This window comes from Rana temporaria, chromosome 2, assembly GCF_905171775.1.
Source record: "Rana temporaria chromosome 2, aRanTem1.1, whole genome shotgun sequence".
Lineage (NCBI taxonomy): Eukaryota > Metazoa > Chordata > Amphibia > Anura > Ranidae > Rana > Rana temporaria.
This window is the reverse complement of record NC_053490.1, coordinates 397,570,110-397,593,539: the sequence shown is the minus strand read 5'-3', so window position 1 is coordinate 397,593,539 and position 23,430 is coordinate 397,570,110. Positions and strand designations below refer to the sequence as shown.

Below are 23,430 nucleotides of genomic sequence, written 5' to 3'. Positions count from 1 at the left end.
GGGCCCACTGGGGCTGTAACTAGAAAGAGATTTGAGGCACCCTCACCCTACTTATCTTCTGTTATTATCTACACGTTGCAGTAGTATATTGTACCTGTTATTTTGGTGTGTGTACTGTACAAGCTTGAGCTATGTATATCGTGTTTGTTCTGTTTTTCTTTTGTACTATGAGAAATGCCTTAATAAAAACAACTTTAAAAAAGTTCTTATCGTTCATATTCTCAGAAAAATTACCAAGAAATCATAAATTCTGTCAGGGTATGTAAACTTATGCGCACAACTGTATGTGAAAAGTGTGGCGTGCATTTTTATTCAGCCCCCCCCCCCCCGAGTTAATACTTTATAGAACCACCTTTCCGTACATCTCAGCTGCAGTCTTTTTGTAGATATATCTACCAGCTTTACACATCTAGAGTGAAATTTTTTCCCGTTCTTTGAAAAATGGCTCAAGCTCTGTCAGACTGGATGGAGAGCGTCTAAACAGAAATTTTCATGTCTTGCCACAGATTCTCAGTTGGATTTATGTCTGGACTTTGACTGGGCATTCTAACACATGAATGAATATGCTTTCATCTAAACCATTCCATTAGAGCTCTTGCTGTATGTTATGGCGTTGTCGTCCTGGAAGGTCAACCCCCGTTCCAGTCTCGAGTCTTTTGCAGACTCTAAAGAGTTTTTTTTTTTTTTATCGAAGACTGCCCTGTTTTTTGGCTCCATCCATCTTTCCATCAACTCTGACCAGTTTCCATGTTCCTTCTGAAGAAAAGCATCTTCACAACATGATGCTGCCACCACCAGGTTTCACAGTGGGGATGGTGTGTTCAGGGTGATGTGCAGTGTTAGTTTTCCACCGCACATGGCATTTTGCTTTTAGGCCAAAAAGTTAAATTTTGGTCTCATCTGGCTAGAGCACCCTTTTCCACATGTTTGCTGTGTCCCCCACATGGCTTCTCGCAAACGGTATGTATGGCTTTCTTTCAACAATGTTTTTCCATAAAAGCATGCTTTGTGGCATGTATGACTAATAGTTGTCCTGTGGACAGATTCTCCCACCTGAGCTGTGGATCTCTGCAGCTCCTCCAGAGTTACCATTGGCCTTTTGGCTGCTTCTCTGATTAATGCTCTCCTTGCCCAGCCTGTCATTTTAGGTGGACTGCCATGTCTTGGTAGGTTTGCAGTTGTGCCATTTTCGAATGATGGATTGAACAGTGCTTCATAAGATATTCAAAGCTTGTTTTTTTTAATTATATATATATATATATATATATATATATATATATATATATATATATATATATATATATATATATATATATATATATATATATCTAACCTAATTCTGCGTTAAACTTCCCCACAACTTTATCCCTGACCTGTCTGTTGTGTTCCTTGGCCTTTTCATGATGCTGTTTGTTAAACGAGGTTCTCTACAAACCCCCTGAGGGCTTCACAGAACAGCTGTATTTTATGCTCAGATTAACCACTTAAGGACCGCCTCCTGCACATATACGTCGGCAGAATGACACGACTGGGCACATGTACGTACAGGTACCTCCTGTACTAGTACCCAGCCATGGGTCGCGGCGCACTCCCGCGACCCGGTCCGAAGCACCGGGACCGCGGGACCCGATCGCCGCTTGAGTCCCGCGATCGGTCCCCGGAGCTGAAGAACGGGGAGAGCCGTGTTTAAACATGGCTTCCCTGTTCTTCATTGTGGCGGCAGCATCAATCGTGTTATCCCTTTTATAGGGGGACACAATGACGTCGCACCTACAGCCACACCCCCCTACAGTTGTAAACACACTTCAGGGAACACATAACCCCAACAGCGCCCCCTGTGGTTAACTCCCAAACTGCAATTGTCATTTTCCCCATAAACAATGCATCTTAAATGCATTTTTTGCTGTGAAAATGACAATGGTCCCAAAAATTTGTCAAAATTGTCCGAAGTGTCCGCCATAATGTCGCAGTCACAAAAAAAATCGCTGATCGCCGCAATTGGTAGTAATTTTTTTTTTATAAAAATGCAAAAAAAACTAGGGGTCACCCCCTTCGGATCGGAACACACTGTGATCCGCGGATTGCCACGGCTTTGGAGCTAGGCCGAAGCCGCGGCCTTTCCTAATGTTACGGCGGCGGCTCCGGAGCTAGGCCGAAGCCGCAGCCTTTCCTAATGTTATGGCCGTGGCTTCGGCCTACCTCCAGAGCCGCGACCATAACGCTAGGAAAGGCCGCGGCTTCGGCCTAGCTCCGGAGCCGCCGCCGTAACATTAGGAAAGGCCGTGGCTTCGGCCTAGCTCCGGAGCCACGGCCATCTTGGTACACCCGGCGGCGGCCCTCTGTTTACACCCACAGAGGAGGAACCCGCACTCGTGGGACACGCCGCTAGTCTGTTGGTACTAGCTGGGGGGGGTCACTGTGCTGAGAAGGGGGGGTCTCTGTACTAAGAGGAGGGGGTGGTGTCTGCACCGAGGGGGTACTATAGTTGGTGGGGGGGGGGGGGAGGAGATGTGGATATTACAGTGGGGGAGATTTTTTTTTTTGCCGATCCGAAAAATGATCCGATCCGTGACTCCTGATCCGAGGAACGATCCGAACCGTGAGTTTTTTGATCCGTTGCACCCCTGGTGCAGTGAGTAGCACTTTCGCCTAGCAGCAAAAGGGTCGCTGGTTCGAATCCCGACCACGACGCCATCTGCCTGGAGTTTGCATGTTCTCCCTGTGCATGCGTGGGTTTCCTCCGGGTACTCCGGTTTCCTCCCACACTCCAAAGACATGCTGGTAGGTAAATTGGATCTTGTCCAAAATTGCCCCAGTATATATGTGTATGACTATGTGTCCCAAGCGTGTCACGATCCTACGGGGTAAAATGACCGCACCAGCCAGACTCTGGCTGGAAAAAGCGCCCAGAGGCGATTCAGTTCGCATGAGTTGCGCTATACAAGTCATTCATTCATTCATTCTAAATAAAACTATCCCCTATTTTGTAAACGCTATAAATTTTGCGCAAACCAACCGATTAAATGCTTATTGCGATTTTTTTTTTTTTTTTTAACCAAAAATAGGTAGAAGAATCGTCCTAAACTGAGAAAAAAAAAATGTTTTATGTATTTTTGGGGGATATTTATTATAGCAAAAAGTAAAAAATATTGCATTTTTTTTTCAAAATTGTCGCTCTATTTTTGTTTATAGCGCAAAAAAATAAAAACCGCAGAGGTGATCAAATACCACCAAAAGAAAGCTCTATTTGTGGGAAAAAAAGATGCCAATTTTGTTTGGGGGCCACGTCGCACGACCGCACAATTGTCCGTTAAAGCGACGCAGTGCCGAATCGCAAAAAGGGCAAGGTCCTTTAGCTGCATTTTGGTCCGGGTCTTAAGTGGTTAAATCACACACAGGAGGTGGACTCTATTTACTAATTGGGTGACTTCTGAAGGCAATTGGTTTTACTATATTTTAATTAGTGGTATCGGTGTAAAGGGTGCTAAATACAATTGCACGCCAAACTTTTAAAATATATTTGAAAAAAAAATTGAAAAACATATTTTTTTTCCACTTCAGTTATGTGCCACTCTGTTTTTTTTTACATACAATACATTTAAGTTTTTTTTGGTTGTAACACAACATGTGGAAAAAGGAGTATGAATACTTTTTCAAGGCACTGTAATAATTGCTTCAGCCCACAGTCCTATTTTAAGTTGTGCTACTGTCTTAAGCAAGCCATACACAGTCGAATTTCGAACTAATTTTCTTTTCAAAATCAATGTTTTTTTTTTGTTTTTTTTTGCTCCGATGATGCCACCATTGATTTTCTAAATTCGGCGGACCAAACCTTCATGTTGCTACAGAAAAGCCAGGGAATATTCTTTTCTCTTGGGAATTTTCTTTTCTCTTGGGAATATTCTTTTCTCTTGGGAATATTCTTTTCTCTTGGGAATATTCTTTTCTCTTGGGAATATTCTTTTCTCTTGGGAATATTCTTTTCTCTTGGGAATATTCCTTTCTCTCGGGAATATTCTTTTCTTGTACATACGCATTTTTTTTCTATTACATTTCTCGCACGATTCTCCCATCATTGATCAGAAAATCGTTTGTTTTTCAAAAAATTTGCAACATGTCGGATTCCTCAAATTTGATTGCCGCACGAAAATTGGCTGTTACTGCAGCCCACTAACGGTGCGAAATTCATACGAAAATTCTTTGATACGATTTTTGCAATTCGAACAGTGTATGGCCACCTTTAGTAGAAGCTGTACCCACTGAGGAGTCAGAGGATTCAGACAGCTGTAAAAGCTTGACAGGTTCTGTCCCAGCTCTGGTCTAAAACGTTATCTTGTTCGTATACTACAGAACACAGGCAGAATGTTTATACCTCATGGGCGATAGGTGTGTACCTTCAGGTGATTGAACACTGGCAGAGTTTGAGGCCAAGTCCCATGGGTGCCTTCCCTATAACCCTACCCCACTCCCTGTGGCCTTAGTTTAGTCCTAGCGTCTGGCTGCGATGGACCTTTCCTCCTTCACTGGGAAACTTGCCTTTTAGCTTGATTTTTTTTACTTTATTATTTTTCTTATTTCATCTTCCAATTCTTCAAGCACGCATCTTCTTCTAATGCCAGCTTCAAAACCACGTGTCTGGATCAGCACAGCCTTGATAAAATGCAAGCTGCCATGGTCCATTGCTTTGAAACCCAGTTCCTGAGGACCTTTTTAATGGGTATGTCTACTATGACGGGTGAAGCCTAGATATTATTTACAGTCCAGCATCATGGACCGGTAAGACGGGGTCATCCTACATTTCTGACAGTTACTATAAAAAAAGGGGGCTATGTTTGTTTTAGAATATTGACTGCACAATACAAACTTTTCAAACTTGGTGCTAAAATTCAACCACTTAAAGCTCAGTCTTGGGTTAATGCCTATCACACCACTGATCCCACACTTTAACGCCACTTTTTCCTAGAGCTCTTATAAGGTACTAAGGTTCTTTTTCTTGCCCTTCTGCCAGTAGGATTCATTACAGGATGGTTTACACCTGGGTTTCTGCATACTCCTTATGGACAGGCTTAACCTATATTTTCTGCACCCTAATCTACGAGTACCCCACTGGGGAATTTCCTCTCTTCTAGCTATGTTGGAGACTAGACGAAAGGGAGCCAATGCAAAATCACAGGTGAATATTTACTCTTCAAAAGGCCTGCACAACACCCAAACTCGGAGTGATGATGCATCCCTTGCCGTGGACCAAGAACCTGTTTTTAATACTGGTCTCCACATCCGATTCTAGTCCGGGCACGCAACAAGGGGCTTATTTGACTAATGCAGGTTTCTCAACATCTGTCACAATATATCAGACAGAGCCCTAATACAGCCATCTTCCATCGTACAGGCCGAGGAACATCAGGCCTCTTCTCCCATTTCTCCATGGGATATCCCAGTTCTAGAGGCTGCAGACACAAATAGAAGATAGAGTGCACTGAAGAAATATTAGAGAAGGCTGCATAAGACTTTTCTCCCTCAGATTGTCAGATATATTGAAAAGGGAGCTTCACGCAACATGCTATCTAATGTTGAAAAGTTATTTTCCTCTGTTCACAAAATCCGCCCAGTCTGTACCGAAAGTACCATGAAGGAGAATCAGAGACCTAAAAAAAAAAACCTGCGAAATGTTTCTGTTCACGAACAGATAGGATGTGCAGTTAATGAACAGATAGCATGTCCATAACCTAAAGTCTGTCCAGGAAGTAAGGCAGAAGTAATGGAGAAGTGTTTTTAAACAGCCATGATGACAGTGAGGTAAGCATGTGTAGAATAGATGGGAAGCTGTTTTGTTTTTGCAAAAGAAGTACATTATTGGTACATAGGGGAGCTGGAATTTAGAAGGAAAAAAAAGTGAACTTGGCTTTTAAACTGTCCTTAAAAATAGAAATAATGGTCTGGCGATTACCTGGCTAAGTTTTTTGAGGACTCTCGGGTGTAAGCAAAATCTAGTCCTAGTGATCTATTTGCGAGAAGTTTTTCAAGTCTTTTTTAGATACTGGCTTCTGTTAGCCACAAGGGTACATTCAGTGATGTGTTCTGAACGATGCAGTCTTTATTACTATACCCCTCCTTTTTCTTTGTAAAAACTGAGCAGAATAATGCATTTAGTACAGTTGCCTTCTGTTTGTCAGTGGTAACCAACTTCTCTGGATCATCATATGGAACCAATATCCTCTGACCTCGCTTTCTTACTATTAATATATTTAAAAAATGTGGGCAAGATTTTATTTTACTCTCCTCTGCTATGTCTCCCTCTCTCGTGGTCTATTTTTTATCTGCCCTGATTGCACTTTTTAAATTTTTTATTGCATTTCTTGTAGTGTTGGAATGTCGATAATGACCCCTTAAATTTTTTAAAGGCGATTTTTTTTTTTTCTCTCTCTTATATCTCTTATATGGCTGTACACCCACAAGACTGGTTCAAAGGATTCTACTCAAACCTGTTCATGGTACCAAAGTCCAATGTGGGTATTCATTCTATTGTGGATTTAAAAACTCTCCAAAAATTCCTTCAAATTACAAAATTTCACATGGCATACACAAGTTCCACTAATTTGGCTGCCTTGAAGGAAGTGAACTAGATCATCTCTTGGACATAACATTTCTGCCGTCCCCACTCCAGGAGTGGACCACTGGAAAGCAGATTATCTCTGCCGACATTTCCCAGGTTTGCATTAACCTGGAGTACTTCACCTGGATCAATGGGAATGGACCCATCATCCAGATGGTTTTCAGTCTGTACTGCCGAAAATGGGGGTTTCTGGATGTGGTCATCCTAGACTTCAGACTCAACAACAAACCTGCCTATAGTTTGCATGTTCTCCCTGTGCCTGTGTTTGTCAGAAAAAAAACCTTATCCTGGTAGGCTAATTGACGCCTGCCTAAATTAGCCCTAGTATGCATGAATGAGTTGGGAACTGCATAAATTGTAAGCGCTTTAAAAGTACCTATAATTAATAAACTGCCTCTGTTTGTTGCTAGAACCAGGGATCCTCTAGCCTCAGGTGTTTTGATCCCCTGGTCTTAGTTTAGGCTAATTAATGCCTTCAATCAAATAGAGCGAGAGAGGAAAATGGTGATTTCTAATTGCACCATGTTGGCCCAGCTGGTTCTTTAGTCCTGCCTTCTTCCTGTCTTTAAAAAAAATAAATTCAGTTATGACAGAAATGTTGCCATGCATTTGCTGGTAATGGCAGCAGTTCAGACAATACAATATTCTTATAAGGTCTGTTCTCTTTCAGGAATTGATTGATGACTTCATATTTCCAGCATCCAACGTCTATTTGCAGTATATGAAGACCGGAGAGCTACCAGCTGAGCAAGCTATCCCCGTCTGCAGTTCACCAGCCACTATTAATGCAGGTTTTGAGCTTCTGGTTGCATTAGCTGTGGGATGTGTTCGGAACCTCAGACAGATTGTGGATACATTAAATGAAATGTATTACTCAGGTACTGCACATGAAACATGCGTTGATACATTAAATGTGTTAAACAGTTATTGAAAATGCAAGACCAATACCAAGTGTGTAAGGCATACATTGGCAGTAGATCTCTGAAAAAAACTTTCAACAACTTTTGAAAATTTTTAACATTTTTAACATTTTGGTGCAATTTTGTTTCTTCGGCTAACTCACAGCAAAAATATATATAAAAAAACATCTTTATTTTACAGGTTGTGAAGCACTTACAGAATGGGAGTATCTGCCTCCAGTTGGACCGCGGCCCCCCAAGGGTTTTGTGGGGCTCAAAAATGCTGGGGCTACATGCTACATGAACTCTGTTATCCAGCAACTGTATATGATACCTGCCATTCGTAATGGAATTCTTGCTATTGAAGGCACTGGCAGTGATGTTGACGATGACATGTCTGGGGATGAAAAACAGGACAATGAGGTACATTTTTAATGGCCAGTTCCAGGCAATACTTTACTGTTGGAGTTGTTTCACAGTGCTTTTTTGGTGTACCCTCACCCTTTTGTCATAAATACCGTGCTGTAGAGCTGTACAAGTTATTGTTAAAAATTTGTGCTCTCGATTCAACCCCCCTGACGATCTCCAATGCAGAGTTTCAAAATAAAATATCCGGGATGTCTGCCAAGTTTTTAACGGGAAACATAACTAATGCTTCCTTCTTAGATCAAAGGGATTAACTTCTGTGTGTGTAAAGAAAAAATAAGGAAAAGCGAGGAGTCCCCCGGTGTGGGGCTTTAAAGGCAACAGTAATTAAAGTAGAAATCATAGATACAAAATAATTTTATTTATCGAAATAGAAAAAGGGTATTACACGACATAATAAGTTTAAAAACATATAACATAGGTAAAAAAGTTGAAACTGATCCACAGAGTAAGTACAGGGCCTTACGCATTTCGGGTATTCCCTTCTTCAGGGACCGAAGTCTGTGTGGAGCCGGAATATATCTAATAAATTTACAAAGAAAAAAACAAACATATTGTGGGTAATGACTTAAAGTACAAAGATAAATGGCAGCGTGCATATTAGAGTGCAATTGACAGCATCATACCGGTCACGGCGTTTTCAACTTTGCAGGTCACTAAAGGACATCCCAAACATGGCACAGAAATTCCTCAAGATGGTAAAATGCAGGAATGAGTGACTGGTATCTTATATCTCAGAAAGCCAAAGCTGCCAAAATGTGAAAGTTTGCTGCCCCTGGGATAGAAGGACAGTATCCACATAAGTCTATAAAAAGTACATAATTTCAACATATATAAAGAAAAAAAACGTATAGCAATATGGTATCATACCAAAAATAGCCAAAGCACATACCTATAAGTAGAGGGTCAATTTTGTAGATTGGCCAGAGGGGTCAGGAGAGAGCACAAATAACGAGGTCTGAAAATTAATGAAGATTGTATGACTAGGTGTGCACATGAATGGTAAGGCAAGGAGACATCCATTAATCAAAAGGAGCTGACTTGCATGTCTATGATGTTGGCATAAAGATCACCACCGCCATCTGCATGTCAGACATTGCAGGAGGGCGGCGGTGTTTAAATAGGGAGGATCAAAGGAGGAGTTAAGTAGGGGGCGTGGTGTGATGACACACACAATAGGTTGATACAGGGGACGGGCGGGACCCTGACGACGCAATCGCGTCATATGTTATCCTTTGGGAACGTGGAGAGGGGTGGAGTAAGGCGGCTGGCATCAATTGTAGAGAAGCCAATTATTGCTGGATGTAAAGCAGGGGTAAAAAATAAATAATGCCCATTACTGGAGAGACCTAAACAAAAACATAAACATAACACAAATTAGACGACAATAAAGAAAAAATAAGGGCAATCTGCCAAGTTTGCAACATGAAACATTGCAACTAACTTCCTTCTTGGATCAAACTTCTGTGTGTAAATGCAGAAAGCTTAACCAGTTAAAGTCTAAATCGTTTTCTGAATATTTTCTATCGCGCTGTATTTTGCCATCAAGCTTTAAAATGCATTTTTTTGAGGGAACAAAAACACTTATATTAATATTTATTTTTAGTTATACTTGTGTACGCCCCCCACCATCTCTTAACACGCACCTCAAACTCTTTCCTGGTACAGCGCTGTGCCTGGCTGCAGCTCATCTCTTGTTCTCTTCCTCTTCACACAGAGAGCAGGGGAAGTCATTGGCTCCTGCTGCCGTCAGTCAAATCCTGTGAGAGTGGGGGGCATGGCTGTGCTGTGTGTCTCAAGACTTGGGAGTGCAAACGAGTGGCTCCTCAGCACCCAGTTTGCTGAGGGGACATTCAGTGAAATTGCAGACCCTGCCAGCAGGTAACAGAGAGTGGAGGTAATAATCTTACACAGAGCAGGTTTTTTCATCCTGCCTGCGACATACAGATTATGCAAATCTCCCAGACTAATCTCCCAGACAAACTTTGAGGGACACTGGTAAGGCGCACAGATGTGACTGTTCAACAATTTTAAAGATGAAAAGGTACAGTGTTAATGGTGTGGAAACCATAAATCATTACTGCGTTTGTAAGTGCCCCTAAATGATGGGTGATAAATCCCAGCCTACTACTCTGGTTAACCTGCATACAAGGGTCAGGAGAAAATGCTTATGGCCATAGGGGTGAACCTGAAGACCAGTGCCAAGGCAGAAAGCAAATGTTGCTACATTGAAATATGTGAGCAGTACTGCAGTTAGGTACCATTTGATATTTGCTGTGGCCACGGTTTCATTTTAAACAAGAATAATGTATAGTAGTTATAATACAGCAGATGAGCTACATATTTAGATTGAGTGACTGAACGACGTCCTCCAGTGCTACAATGTCACCGGGCTGTGGGGAAGCATCAGGGGACTGGGAGGGGGAGAACAGAACATCGCTAGAAATGATTTATGGAAACCAAGGAACAGCCAGAATGTATTTATTTCTGGTATCTCCTCGCACCTCGTATCCTAAACTCCCAATATGCCGGTCATAAAATTGAAAGGGAGAGGCTCTCACTCCCTAAATAAACCCCACAGGGGGGCGTGGCAAGAATGAAACCGAGCGGACGTGTATCACCGGAACTCGGATCCTATCACCCAATTTCCAGCCCTCGTTTTCCGCTTCAGAGACCACCCCTGGCAACCCTCACCCGCTGTTCAGCTCCATTCGGATGGGTCCATCTAAGACCCGTGCTACACAGCTCTGCTCGGGCACTCTCCGCCTCTCTCCACCGGTGGCCAACTTGGCTGCAAGATCTTGTGCAGCACACAGACCACTGAGGAACCTGTGGCTGCAGCTTTTCCCTTCGGTGCTGTAATCCTGGCGGCGATCATGGAATGTAAAGAGTCCCTGACTGCCAAGATAGATTGTGGTGACAGACGGCGGCTTAATCCGTCAGGGCCTGAACAAGTAACAATCCCAGGTCTCGGAGGTGGAGAACCGGGTGTCACAGCAGTGGGTGTCTTGGCAAAGTTTGCACAACATGACCAGCCCCTGACCTTGATATATAACATAGTGACTCCCTCAGAAGTCAGTCTCCTCTCTGCCAGCTATATTGGATACTTTTTGACAATTCTAAAGCTCTCTCTATACCTCTGCATTGCCTTATGGTTTTTCAGCCTCAGGACCTGGCGGCCTGGCTGGATCTACTGACACTTGGTTGGCTCTCGGATCCAGAACGAGAGGCTTTGGTGAGACCGGTTACCTCGTTCGAGGTCCTGGCCCCTTGGGAAATCCCCTGGCCCAGGCAGCCACCCCATTGAATTTTACAAGACCCATGGGATCACCTTGCATCACGACTGGCCCAACCTTAACGTGGGCTCCAGGGTGGTGGCCTCACTAGACATTGAAAAGGCCTTTGATACCGTTAAGTGGCCCTTTCTTTGGGATATTCTATGTAGAATGGGGTTCCCCCTGGTCTTCATCAAATGGTTACAAGTATTAAAGAACCCCACATCTGCTCCTCTGACTAGAGGAGAGGGTGGACCTATACGCAGATGACCACCTATTTCTAAATTACGCTGGCCCCTCCCTCTAGGTCCTCAACTATTTCTTCTGTCACATGCCTCAGTTAACTAGTCCTAAGTCCCAGCTGTTGCCCATTGATTCCACAGCTCACACCACAAATCCCCCAGATAATCCACTGCAGTGGGTCGAGAGCTTAAGGTATCTGGGGGTGGTGATCTTCAGACAATCTCTCCAGACAAGCTTCTGATTTTATATCTATGAATATATCTCCGGGTCTACAAAGGGGTCTGGCTAAAGCTGACGCCGTGGGAGTCTCTACTCTTGTCCCTTTTATGGGCGTATTAACCTGCTTAAAATGAAAATATTACCAAAATGTACTTTATTTATTTCGCCATTCCTCTCAATGGATCCCTTAATCCTTTTTTACCCGTTTAAATCATCTCTTCTCCTTTCTGTGGGGACCCCAAAGCCCCAGGTACAGGTGGTCCACGTTAATACGCCCTGCCTCTCAAGGGGGGCCTGGCATTCCCTGATTTTTATTAACATTTCCTGGCTACCCAGCTGGTCACGGATGCCTGGTAACTGAACCAAGACCCTACTAATCTCACTACTTTAGTTGAAGCTGCGGTAGTAAACTCTCTTAAAGCATTGGAATTTCTATTTCAAGGTCCACATGCCCCATACCCACTGACGACTTCTATGCTCACAACGCTTCGCACCTGGCGGGGGCGCAACGTAAATGTGAGCACTATCCCAAACTGGCAGTTTCTCCTAATGCTCTCCTATGGTTAAACCCCACTTTACACCAAATCTAGAAATTGCCAGAACCTCATGCTTGGGCTAAATTTAATATCAAGACTGTATTCCAGGTAGTCGCCAGTTAATCCCTGGCTCCCCTATCCCTATTGTTTTCTGATTTTAATGTCCCAACTTCCTACTTTTTTCATTATCTTCAGTTCTCTTATGCCTTCAGCAGCCAGTTCTCTCATTCTGCCCCTCAGGTTATACAAGCTCATAAGATTTTTTCAGATCAGAATGCACAGAAAAACCCACCTACTGATTTATACTCATCTTTTTATGACATCCCTATCTGTTTTAGAGGGCCTCAGAGCTAGGTGGCTACAGGACATACCAGACCTCGACCATGATGACTGGGATGACGTATGGGATTTCCCTCTTCTTCCCCAAGAGATTGTTTGATCCAGTTGAAAATGGTCCATCGTGCATATTTCAATCTATACAGGTTACATAAAACGAACTCCAGCTCTCTAATGCTGATGCTGTGGGAGGACCCCTGGAGATTTTACTCACATTTCTTGGACCTGCCCGGTCATTGTCGGATTCTGGGCAGTAGTATTGGTGCTCATACACCTTGTTGCTTCCATATTGTTACAACCCTCCATGACTATCTGTATTTTGGGCTTAATTTAGCAACTAATGCCCACAGTTGCAGGGCACACCTTAGTCGGCCTACTTTTCTATGCCAGGAAAGCTATAGCACTCCACTGGCAAAACACCCCTCTCCCCCCCCCCCCCCCCCCCCCCTTTGCCTTTTCGAGGCAACTGGCCAACAATAGTCTACCTACTACAAAGAAAAAAAAATACAGGTATATGTGCAAAAGCTTAAGGCTCATATATAGCTCCCAATTAACAGCACTTTGTCATAAAATAAATAGTCTCTAGGGGTCCATGTAGAAATGGTTAATAAATGTGGAAAGCAAAGGGACAATGTCCAGGGGCTCTTAGGGCTGCCGTCATAGTAGAACAGAAACCAGGTTCCAAAACTGCAAAAATAACGAGGAGAGAGGCACCTCTAAGAGTAGACGTTTGAGCAAACACTTAAATAGGCATACAATTTATGCAATCACATTTAGAAGTAGTATTAAGAGCAAATCGGGTTGGCCGCTCCTGCAGACTGCTCCCTTCGTCCGTATTGTCTGGCGCTGTCTGAGACTGTATCACTCCATGTAGATAGATGCCGGCTGCTGTGGAGAACTCGGTAGTCAGAACGAGGCTTGGAACTCGGGGATGGGATGGCAGCAGGGAAATGGCATCACCAATAGTGGACGTGTTTCCTCAAACGCGTCCACTATTGGTGACGCAATCTCCCTGCTGCCATCCTTGCCCTGAGCTCTCCTCTGTTATCTTGGTTGTCCATGTTCACAGGGTCGTTTTACAGTCGTTTCTAGGCAGGTGAATTAAGAGGCTTTTTTTTGGAATGCAAAAAAAAAGGGTCCAGAAGATGAGTTATGAGGCATTTCAAGAGCCAAGTGCGGTAACTCTCGTTTAGCCACGTTTCGTTTACAGGCGTTTTTCTTTAGAAATGCTTCTAAATGCAAACGCGGCAAAATGGACCTTTTAAACGGTGGTTACTATCCGTCAAGTTAAATCGCTCAGGAGAGGTTGTAAAAACGTCCTGTGTACATGATGCCTTCTATTAAAAAAAAAAAGTAAAATAAAACATTTATTTGATTTTGGTTAACAAAATGGTGAACCCATTAGGAATACCATCTATGACTTATCCTTTAAAATAATTGGGAGACAATACCGTTTCACTTTAATTTTTGCATGCCTAGGATAGAACTGAAAATAGACAATGTTGTGACATGCCATACTTGTAGTGAAATGCTTATCTTTAGCTGCTGTTGGTATTGTGTTCCAATAGATTGTTTGCTGGTGGTAATCTGATCGTTTATTTTATCTTACAGAGCAACGTAGACCCGCGGGATGATGTTTTTGGTTATCCTCACCAATATGAAGATAAACCTTCACTTAATAAAACCGAGGACAGGAAAGAATACAATATTGGTGTACTTAGGCATCTACAGGTCATCTTTGGGCATTTGGCTGCATCCAGATTGCAGTATTATGTTCCTAGAGGATTTTGGAAACAGTTCAGGTAAGTTGCATCCAGTAAAAATGTATTCTTTAAAGCGGAGGTTCACCCTAAATCTGGACTTCATATTAGTAACAACAGCAACCTTAATAGATGTATAATCAATGTTTTTTTTTTTTTTTCCAGAGGTGAATGTTTACCTTGATTCTGATGCATTTAATGTAGCTTCCGGGTATCGTTCCCTGTGGGAGTGGGCGTGTCCTTCGTTTTCCCCAACGGCCCAGTGGGTTGTGGGTGCTGTGCGCAATGTCTCCTGGCAGTGATGTGTTGAGATTCCCAGGAGACGATGTTTACTGTATTATCACGTGACTCTGCAAGCGTCTGTAGCAGAAATAGGCAGTCTTTTAGATTGCAGCATAAAAATTCATGACAACGGGGCGTGTATGTGAACTGACGTCACCCGTTGTCATGGAAATGAAGTGTTGACTGCGAGCCTCACGCTGCTCGCCGTCAACACAGCGCATGCGCGAGATCCTGCGGTGCATGATTGGAGCATCGCGTTACGGCTTCCAGGAAGTATTTGCTTGTGGGCTTCACACTGCCCACAAGCAAAATGGAAAACCCCCAGGATTAATTTTTAAAAGTTCAGATTTATAACGGAAGCAGAACGGATGCTAGCAAGTGAGTGCTACACTACTATCTCTATTACTAAACATTACTAAAAATCGAGAAACTGCGGAACCACCGCTTTAATTTCCCTACCATCTATTGAGGGACACAGCTTGATGATGATGATAAGCAACCCTAGAATTAGTCTGCCTACAGGAGAAATGAAGAGTAGGTACACAAAACTGAAGGCCACCTTCCTTGAGGCTATAACCCCTCTCACCTCACACCATATTTTCTTTTAGTGTCCTTGGTAGAATAGTTTTTTTTTTTTTCCCTCTGCTCTTGTTTCCATTTAAATCTCTAAAAAATATTTCTTCCATCAACAGCTACTCGAAAATTTATTATGGATATGGGAATAAACGGACGTGTGTTCAGTTAGCCAATGAATGCAGTTTTTCCCAGTTCTAAAAGTATACTGGTGATCTCTGTGACCGTGTTGCAGTTAGCAATGACTCCCCCATCTGTATTCAATTTGGTACAGGACTCCAGTTTCAGTTCAAGCCAATCATTTGGGGATTTCTTGCTGAGTTTTGGACAGAAGCAAATGTAGCTCCCTGTCCAAATTTGTGACTCCACCACTCACTCCTGGTACAGTATTGCACCCAGGAATTTAATAGATGGATGCATCCACCAAGGTTTTTACCTTTTTTATTTATCCTTTTTTTTTGGTTTGATCTAAAAGGATTAGAAATATCCTAAAAACCCTATATAAAAATTAAATCTGCATGAAGTGCAAAAACATAGACGATCCCCATTGTTGCAAACAAGATGGGGTCTGTAGATTTGTTTTTAAGTTGAATCTGTAACTAGGTTCATTTAAAGTGGAGTTTCCATCCCAAACTTTTTTTTTCATTATTGTGCTCATTAGACCTCATCTGGAAATGCCTGTTGCTATGCGGTCCCACAAAATCTGCCTTTAAAAGCACATAGGATTCTGACATCATCTCCCTCTAATGCTCCTGGCATATGTGTGTCATCATTTCCCAGGATGCAGTGCGCTGTCCAATTATCACTCCCCATCCAAGACTTACAGGAAGTAAGTGCTTGTAGGCTTCACAATGCCCACAAGCAAAATGACAACGGTGTGGACATAGTTTTATAAACTATCTTTTTTGAATATCTATGCGGATCGGCGGCGGATTGTAAAATAGTAAGTGACCAGATTTATATTATAAAAACGCAGGATGAAAGGACATACATTTAAAAAATGCTAATTGTGGTTGGAACTCCGCTTTAAGTGTAGCTCCAGTCAAAAAAACTTTTTTAAGCTTTTTGGATAGCATAGGGAAGGGCCAACACCCTTGTAACATTTTTTTTGCTGTCTGCGCCCCTGTTCAGAAGATTTCACCTCACTTTCTGTCCCAATGACAACTGGATTTGGAAAATTAGGGATTGTTGTGGAAACAAGCCTTGGTGATAAAGCATCAGTTGGAGGTACTTTTTTCCCATAACGCTTACAGGAGTGAATTTGCCTACCTAGGGGTAGATTTCCTCCCGCTTCCGTAAGAAGAGGTCTGCCAGGGCCCCCGAAGAGTGCAAACCAGTCTTCTCAGCTGGAATAGTATACTGCATCAAATTTCTCCAGCCTTGATACCTCCCATTTCCCCCCTTCTCCCTTTTTGTTTTTCCTGTTGGTCTAGCCATTTTGAAGTTTTTTTGTTTTCTCTAGGTTTCTTTCACTCCAGCGGTGTCCCTTAATAGATGGGGAAAATGTGTTTTAGTGTGAATGCAAAAATCATATTTTTGCATGGTAACATAACCAAATAAACTCTGTCTAGGCCAGAATGGGTAAAAGTCTGGATTATTTGGTTGTTTCAGGCATTATGGAGCAGTTTGCAGTGTTTTGGGGAATACCTGGCCTGCTCGTTTACAAAAACTGGTCTTATACAGTAAAACCTTGGTTTGAGAGCGTTTTGCAAGACAAACAAAACATTTTGCCTTGCCTAAGCGATGTCTTACTATAAGAGTAGCGTCCTGTCACAACTGAGTATAAAAAAGAAGAGAGGAGCCTCTAAGTGTAGCAATATGATTTCATTTAATGAAGGTTCAACATTTAGTAACTTATTGCTTCACTTAGAGGTGCCTCTCTTCTCTTATACCCTGTAAAAAAAAAAGGTTTGATATACAAGTGCTTTGGATTACAAGCATGTTTCTGGAACGAATTATGCTTGCAAACCAAGGTTTTACTGTATTATATATAAAGCCGTATAATTGCGCAGCCGCACAAGGGACCACAGTTTAAATTCCAGCCAGGACAACTACCTGCATGCAGTTTGCATGTTTCCCTGTGCTTTTGTGGGATTCCTTAGGGTGCTCTGGTTTCCTCCCACATTCCATAGACCTTTTGTTAGGTTAATTGGATCCTGTGTAAATTGGCCCTAATGACTGATGTATGTAAAGTGCTGTGAAAATTGTCAATGCTATAAAAAAATCTATAATAATAATTCAGTAGAAATGCAATGGCCAAATTGGCTTATATGATGGTGTCTTTTTAATTGTCGTCTTCTGTAATTGGATATTAGGGCTGCAACTAACGATTATTTTCATAATCGGTTAATCGGCCGATTATTTTTTCGATTAATCGGATAAAATCATTAACGTGGATTTTTTTCATTTATTTAACAGTAATAATGAAAAAACTGAGTGTTGCACTCAAACAGCAGATTAAAAAACGTTTAACATTACACAACTTTGCAGCAGTACTATTCCTCCCGGGAACACCAATGATGGGGCACTATTCCTCCCGGGAACACCAATGATGGGGCACTATTCCTCCCGGGAACACCAATGATGGGGCACTATTCCTCCCGGGAACACCAATGATGGGGCACTATTCCTCCCGGGAACACCAATGATGGGGCACTATTCCTCCCGGGAACACCAATGATGGGGCACTATTCCTCCCGGGAACACCAATGATGGGGCACTATTCCTCCCGGGAACACCAATGATGGGGCACTATTCCTCCCGGGAACACCAATGATGGGGCACTATTCCTCCCGGGAACACCAATGATGGGGCACTATTCCTCCCGGGAACACCAATGATGGGGCACTATTCCTCCCGGGAACACCAATGATGGGGCACTATTCCTCCCGGGAACACCAATGATGGGGCACTATTCCTCCCGGGAACACCAATGATGGGGCACTATTCCTCCCGGGAACACCAATGATGGGGCACTATTCCTCCCGGGAACACCAATGATGGGGCACTATTCCTCCCGGGAACACCAATGATGGGGCACTATTCCTCCCGGGAACACCAATGATGGGGCACTATTCCTCCCGGGAACACCAATGATGGGGCACTATTCCTCCCGGGAACACCAATGATGGGGCACTATTCCTCCCGGGAACACCAATGATGGGGCACTATTCCTCCCCCCCCCCAGGAAAACCAATGATGGGGCACTATTCCTTCCCCCCAGGAAAACCAATGATGGGGCACTATTCCCTCCCCCCCCAGGAAAACCAATGATGGGGCACTACTATTCCACCCACCCCCCGTAACACCAATGATGGGGCACTACTATTCCACCCACCCCCCGTAACACTAATGATGGGGCACTACTATTCCACCCACCCCCCGTAACACTAATGATGGGAGTTCGGAGGATGGGGAATTGTTATAGGAATGCATGTACTCATTGTACTGTTACTGTGTGAGTGTATGCAACTGCAAACTAGACAGGTAGGTTTTTCTACCTTTCACAGACAGTGCAGCTCGGCTCTCCTCACCGCTGCTTCTAGCCTCTGTTCCCTCAAGGCAGCAGCAGGCGGGGCCGAGATCAGTGGGGAGCTGACGTCAGAGGAGCGGACGTGCCTTGTAATACGGCAGCGCCTTGTACACATACGAGGCACGTTGGCGCTGCATGTCCTGTGTAATACGGCGGCACCTGTTATCACGGGACAGGAGGATTTTTTGAATGGACAGACGGGCGGAAGGTGCGGACCAACTAATCGATAATGAAAATTGTTGACAACGATTTTCATGATCGATAATATCGATTAATCGTTTCAGCCCTATTGGATATGAGGTGTTAAAAATTGGTGCTATTAGTTTCTAACGCTCAGCGCAAACTTAAAGGAATAGAAAATGTAGAATTGCTGTTAGTGGCTGTTTAACCACTTTCTACCCGGCCCATTGTAAAATGACGCCCAAGTGGGAGCCCTATTGTTCTGGGAGGACGTCATATGATGTCCTTTCCAGAACCCATCTTGCACAGGCCCTGCACACTGTGCTTCAGCTTGATCTGTCACCTGCTGTATCCGGTAAACACAGCGGGGTGATTGTTCAGTGTACTGGCCTGCTGTCAGTACCATGTGATCACTGTGACCAATCACAGCAGATCACGTGACAATTATAAACAATGAATGGCTTTTATTGATGTCGATCATTGTGTATAATTCAGTAAAAATGCCTGCTTATAACTGCTATATTTAAAAAATAAAAAATAAATCCTGTTCACCTTGCCAGAGTAAAAGGGTTGTTTTGGTAACAGTGTATTGCTCTGGTCATGGTATGTAAAAAAAGAAGTAATGATTTAACCACTTCCAGCCCAAGAACTTCATATGTCGTCTTTGACTTTTAGTGGGAATATCTGAATGATGCCTGCAGCTACAGGCATTCAGATATCCTCGTTTTTAGCCGGCGATTCTGTGCACCATAAGAACAATCATAGCAGCAGTTCTGCCACTTAATTGTTCTTACACGGGACGGGACTTCCCTCCCGCCACCATCCGTTGCTTCTCCGAGCTCTCCCGTGCCATCAGGGACCCAGAGAAAAAATTTGGCTGCCACCGGATGGTGACCATAGAGATTTCTGGTGACCACATGGTCACCAGTCATCTCTATGACCGTCGGAGGCCCGGGCGCGGCATTATGATCTCACATCGGGGCAATGAGTGTAAACAGAGCCGCGATCGCGGCTGGTAAGCATGAGATTGTGAATTATTTTTTGGTCTCATGCTTTTCAGCCTAGAGGGGAGATGTGGTGTCTTATTGACCCCACATCTCTCCATAAAGAGAACCTGTCACACACCATTCCTATTAGAAGGGATGTTTACATTCCTTGTAATAGAATAAAAGTGATCAAAAAAAAAAAATGTAAAAGAGAAAGTGTAAAAGTTTTTTTTTTAAACTCCCCTGTCGCCAGAAGCTCACGCTCAGAAGCGAATACACATGCAAGTCCCGCCCACATATGTAAACGCTGTTCAAACCACACATGTGAGGTATTGCTGCGTGCATTAGAGCGCAAACAACAATTCTAGTACTAGACCTCCTCTGTAACTCTAAACTGGTAACCCGTAAAAAAAAATAAAGCGTCACCTATGGGGATTTTTAAGTACCGAAGTTTGGTGCCATTCCATGACTGTGTGCAATTTTAAAGCGTGACAAAAAATACTTTACTGTTTTTTGTTTTTTAATTCATGAAACTGTTAAAAAAAAACAACCGCCATTTTATTCCCTAGGGTGTCTGCTAAAGTAACATGTATAATGTTAGGGGGTTCTAAGTAATTTTTTCGCTTGTAGGAGAGGAGTGCCAGACTAGGCCTGGTATGGAAGTGGTTGAGAACTATAATTTTTTTTTATTTTTTGTTAAATACATAAGATCACCAGTCAGTGTTTCTGATCAATGGTTACATGATGACGATGTGCTGCACTGGTGACAGTGTATAAAAAAAAGTCTTAATTTTCCCCAAAATTTACAAAAAATTACAACTTCAAAGAATGTCCTTTGCCCATCTTACTAAATATCTTACTGTCTACTTTCCAAAAAGGAGTCAGAAAATTGTGACTTGGCATTCACAGTTTACATACTTGTTCCTTATTTCATATGCAAATTTGCGCACACCTCCTCTAGTGGCTCTCTGTGTATATGTGGTTGAGGTAAACAGCAGTCTATCAGTCTGCTCCAACCAAATTAACTCATTAGAATTTAAGGATGTTTCCAATTTTGCCGTCAATTTTGAGAAGACCACACAGCATATCTAAAAGGGAAAAAAAATAAACTTTTTAGCTGTTTCTAACCTTGCAAATACAACTGTCCCAATGTGTTTACCACCTTCTTAAATACAATGTACTAGTTGTGAATGTTAAATGTTATAGAAGAGGTGTTTTATGTAAAAAGAAAATTGACTTTATTTTATTTCTCTTTTCTTCTTAGGCTTTGGGGTGAACCTGTTAACCTGAGGGAGCAACACGATGCTTTAGAATTTTTTAATTCCCTTGTCGATAGTTTAGATGAAGCATTAAAAGCATTAGGTCATCCAACCATGTTAAGTAAAGTTTTAGGAGGATCCTTTGCTGATCAAAAATTTGTCAAGGGTGCCCCCATAGGTAAGTAGTATTAACTAGGCTGGTATCTGCACAAATGTAATGCCTGTCTTTGTATATTCTGCCTAGGGATAGAAAAGTAGCCACGGTGGCAAGTGGTAATTTTTGTAATTAGTACAGACTTTCATTTTACTGCATTTTTTTTTCCTGTCTCTGTAAATGTTTGCTCAGTTCTCGAAAATCAATGTTTTTGTATTTTTAAGGTACGAATGTGAAGAATCCTTTACAACCCTGAATGTAGATATTAGGAACCACCAAAACCTGCTTGACTCAATGGAACAGTATGTCAAAGGAGACCTACTGGAAGGTGCAAATGCTTATCACTGTGAAAAATGCAACAAAAAGGTCAGAAGTTCTCCTTTTTCTTAGAAACCTATGTGTTAAATAAATGAATAAAATATGATCTAAGCTGTTAATGGATTTTAAAACCTTCCTACGGTCCATGTTTTTTGGGATAGACTTAATAGAAAACATGATAAAAACTCTAAGGTTTGTAACCCCATTGAGATTTTATCACACTTTCTGTCCTTTGACGGCAGAACAAGAAATGGGAGGAGAGGTTGTCAGTTGGACAGAAAGTCTGTAAAAATTACCTGACAGGGGTTCGAACCCTTACCTTTCTTAACAGGAAGTAATCTTCCTAAATGAAATGTAGGCTTTAAAAATGATACTGGCTATTTCTCTTCCGTTCATAGACGGACACAGCCTTCTTTGACATTAGGGTTATGCTTCTTCCTACCAGGAGAGTTTAGGCAGAATTTAACAGCACTTTAACGACAGGAGAGTCAGGCACTCTCTGGAGTTCCTGTACTCGGGAGTTTTTTTCTGGCGATTTTTCTCGCTTTTATTTTTTTGTTCCTGCATTTTTGAATCCTGCGATTCTTCTATCAACAGCCGACTGGGTGACAGGCTGGGTCCTCGACTCTTGTAGTCCCCCCATGTTCGGCCATCGAGCGTGTGCCGGCCCTTAGCTAAGCTTTGGGACGTCCACGACAGGCCCCGTTGCTCCAGGGGCGGCCGGGGAACTTCGGTTCTAGGGCTCACACCGGTCTCTATGGCTGTGTCTCTGGCCGACAGCCATGCCGTTTACGGACGTTGGTTCTGTCTGGGATACCTCCAGCCAGGTAGTCGCAGGACGGGTAAGTAGTGGCCCCTTACTCAGGTAAGTGGTCTGGCTGGAATGTTTCCCTGGGGAGGTCGACTGAGGGTCCGCCCTGCTTTCCTCTCTCCCCTTCCTCTCCCTCCTTCCCCTGACTGGGTGGTGGCTGTAAAGGGGGGCCTCCTGGGTTTTCTTTATTACCACCGGGGCCCGTGTGTTGTTGGGGGACTGTGTTGTTACTCTGGGGTGTGCTGCTGTGTTGTATGAGGTGATTTTTACCTCAGACGGCGGCCATCTTGGAAATCTCTTGGTCTCTTGTGACCGTTTTAGTGCTGTGAAACGCTGTGATTCTTCCCTGAGGTGACAGACACAGCACAGCCAGCACATCAGAGCACACCTCAGGTTTTCAGCTCTCTCTGCAGCTGGGTGGGGTGGTGAGTACCAGGGGCCCCCGTGCTCTTCATTAGCTGCAAGGAGGTGACCAGTGGGGATTTTTTGTCCTGCCTTGCAGGGTGGGTGACTTAGCACTGGGGCTATGGAACCTGAGCCAGGTCTCCCTCTCCACTAGGCCTGAGTTAACCCTTAACGCCCCTTACCCAGCCACATCTGTTATGTTGGCCGTCCCGGGTTTCTTGCCAGGTTTGAAGCAGCTAGTGCCCGGTTGGGGGGTTAAAAAGCGCCCCCTCCCTGAGCCTGCTTCTGGGGATGTCTCTGACATGGAATCTGGTTCTGGTATGTCAGAGGCTGCGGGCTTGACCCACATGGATAGTGAGGATGTCTATGCTGCAGTGTCAGTTGCTGGCTAGAATTTGTTGGAGCTCTTGTTTCTGCGGTGCGTGGGACTCTAAAAATTGAGGTTGTGGCGGAGACACCACCGTGTCGGTACCTTTTGGATTCCGCAGACCGCCACGCACCGCTGAAGTGTTTCCTTGTGTTCCTTATTTGGACAATATGTTATGCAAGGAATGGGATGCACCGCAAAAAGTTTGTCAAAAAACTTTGCAGCTTGTTACCCCCTTGAGGGGGACTTTAAAAAA

General features: G+C 43.3%; 1 protein-coding gene across 1 annotated transcript in view; it reads left to right on the top strand.

Annotated features, from left to right (window-relative positions):
• Positions 1-23,430, top strand: part of USP9X (ubiquitin specific peptidase 9 X-linked) — a 316,211-nt gene that overhangs the window by 209,679 nt on the left and 83,102 nt on the right. Inside the window, 6 exon segments of the mRNA XM_040338099.1 lie at positions 7,284-7,491; positions 7,715-7,935; positions 14,159-14,349; positions 21,125-21,273; positions 21,276-21,297; positions 21,498-21,639. Coding sequence (XP_040194033.1) covers positions 7,284-7,491; positions 7,715-7,935; positions 14,159-14,349; positions 21,125-21,273; positions 21,276-21,297; positions 21,498-21,639 — 933 coding nt within the window.